The 1884-nt window shown below is 36.3% G+C and overlaps 1 protein-coding gene across 1 annotated transcript; it reads left to right on the top strand.

Moving 5' to 3' along the window:
* Nucleotides 1-201: 201 nt before the first annotated feature.
* LOC118734752 (leucine-rich repeat-containing protein 15-like) lies at nt 202-893 on the top strand (the record flags this gene model as incomplete). The annotated part of the gene is given in 2 exon segments (XM_036464446.1): nt 202-347; nt 404-893. Coding segments are annotated over 2 exon segments (437 nt in total), but the record flags the coding sequence as incomplete, so codon positions are not given.
* Between the last annotated feature and the right edge of the window lie 991 nt (nt 894-1884).

A 1884-nucleotide genomic window follows, 5' to 3' on the forward strand; every position in this document is an offset into this window, starting at 1 on the left:
TATGCGGCGTCTACGACCAAAGAAATATAAAAGATAGCCCATTTTATTTCGCGAAAAAAACAAAAATGACCTGGTTCGGAAAACTGCCAAAAACGTATGATTTATTTTTAGCCATATTTTCAGAATACATTGCACAATCTCATGTATACAATAATCAAATTCGAAAACTAAAGAAATTAATTAACACTTTTTTCTTAGCTGGGATTTCTGAAGATTTGTTCTGGGACTTAAAAAACCTTCGAACCATTATATTTCATAACAACCGCATTTCTTCGATATCTAATGAACTATTCAAAAATCTGGTGCATATAGTGACATTAGATTTAAGTACAAACCGAATTTCCAAGGTAATATATTATTGTTTTTTAATTTTAGTTAAAGCTGAAAATTCTTTTCTCCACAGATTGGTGAACACGCATTTTCCAAACTTAACAATTTGCGGGAACTCTTACTTGAACAAAATTATCTTTTTCGGATACCTGATAATTTGTTCAACAATTTGAATTCGCTGATTAGGTTGAATTTGTTTTCAAACAATCTTACTACGATCGAGACGAAGGATTTTCAAGGGCTTATAAACTTAAAAAATTTAATGCTCAACAACAACATTCTAAAGGATATTGAAGCCGAGGTTTTCACGCCAGTGAAGAACCTTGAAAAATTGTATGTACAAACTCAATTAACGGCTTTATAGGAAATAATGAGCATTGCCTGCTATGCTTCTCAAATCTATGCAATTACGAATGAGTTCTATTGAATTACTTATGCAAGTAGTTTTTATCGTTATATATATGAAAGTAGATCCGGTCATTTAAGTAACTCCTCTTACCATTTGGCTCTAAGTAACCGCGACGCAAGCCAAACCTGACTTCTAAAGCATTTTGTTGCAAATATTAAAAGTATTGTTTTTTAAAAAATACTTTTTTAACTTATTTGATCTTTTTCCATTTTTGGGCACAGCTTTAATAAAAGCTTGTTTCTAAAAAATCTGCCTTGTATATACTTTATTTAATTTGAGCTTTAAAGTTTTACATTTGGACGATTCACATGGTCTCATAAAATTAAAGGTCCGAAGGAAAATGTAAAAAAATTACACAAGTTGTTTTTTTAATTCCTTTTTATTTGCAATACAACAACAAAATGTTTAATCTCTTGTAAAATTTTACTGTCTTAAAGTTTTATAAGGTGTTAAACATTTTGGGAATCCCCTAATTATCTTGTACCTAACTTTAATCTATGATATCTGACAGTGGTCTTTCTTACTACAGGCATTACAAATTTGCCACCAAGCTATAGTAACCATCGAAAACTTTGTGGTACCGATATGTCTATTTTGTCACGCTGCACTGTGTCAGAAAGCGATCAAAACTGGCCAAAATTCAAAATCTTATAAGATAAATCAGATTGGCTTGAAAAATGCCACTCTCGGGTTTTTAGGGTAGCTAGTTACGAATCTGGAGTCAGGTTGGAAAAATTCAATTTAGTGGCCTTTATTTGGAAAATTGCGCGATTTAGCTTGAAACTTGTTTCTCAGGTTTTGTTGTTGTAGCGGCTACAACAACCCCGCCCAGGACGGTTGGTATCTCAGTCGTTGTCGTCAAGTTCCACTAACGGCAACCCTAGGAAGCGTGCAGCTTCTGAGCCTCCTGTCTGCTTGGGTGGCCACTTCTGTGGCTCCCGATCAGGAACTGCTTGCAGAGCATTATATTGTGCTCCTTTACCGGGAGCATTTGCGCCTCGCCGTGCAGGTGGTGTTCAGGCGACATCAGGAGGCATCCTGTCGCTGACCTGAGTGCGGTGTTCTGTACAGTCTGTAGCTTGGTCCACTGCGTCCTACTAGTCCCTGGCGACCACACTGGCGCTGCGTAGTTCAAAACCGGCCGG

The sequence above is a fragment of the Rhagoletis pomonella genome, unplaced genomic scaffold (assembly GCF_013731165.1).
Source record: "Rhagoletis pomonella isolate Grant_MI unplaced genomic scaffold, Rhpom_1.0 Rhpom_scaffold_00002, whole genome shotgun sequence".
Taxonomy (NCBI): domain Eukaryota; kingdom Metazoa; phylum Arthropoda; class Insecta; order Diptera; family Tephritidae; genus Rhagoletis; species Rhagoletis pomonella.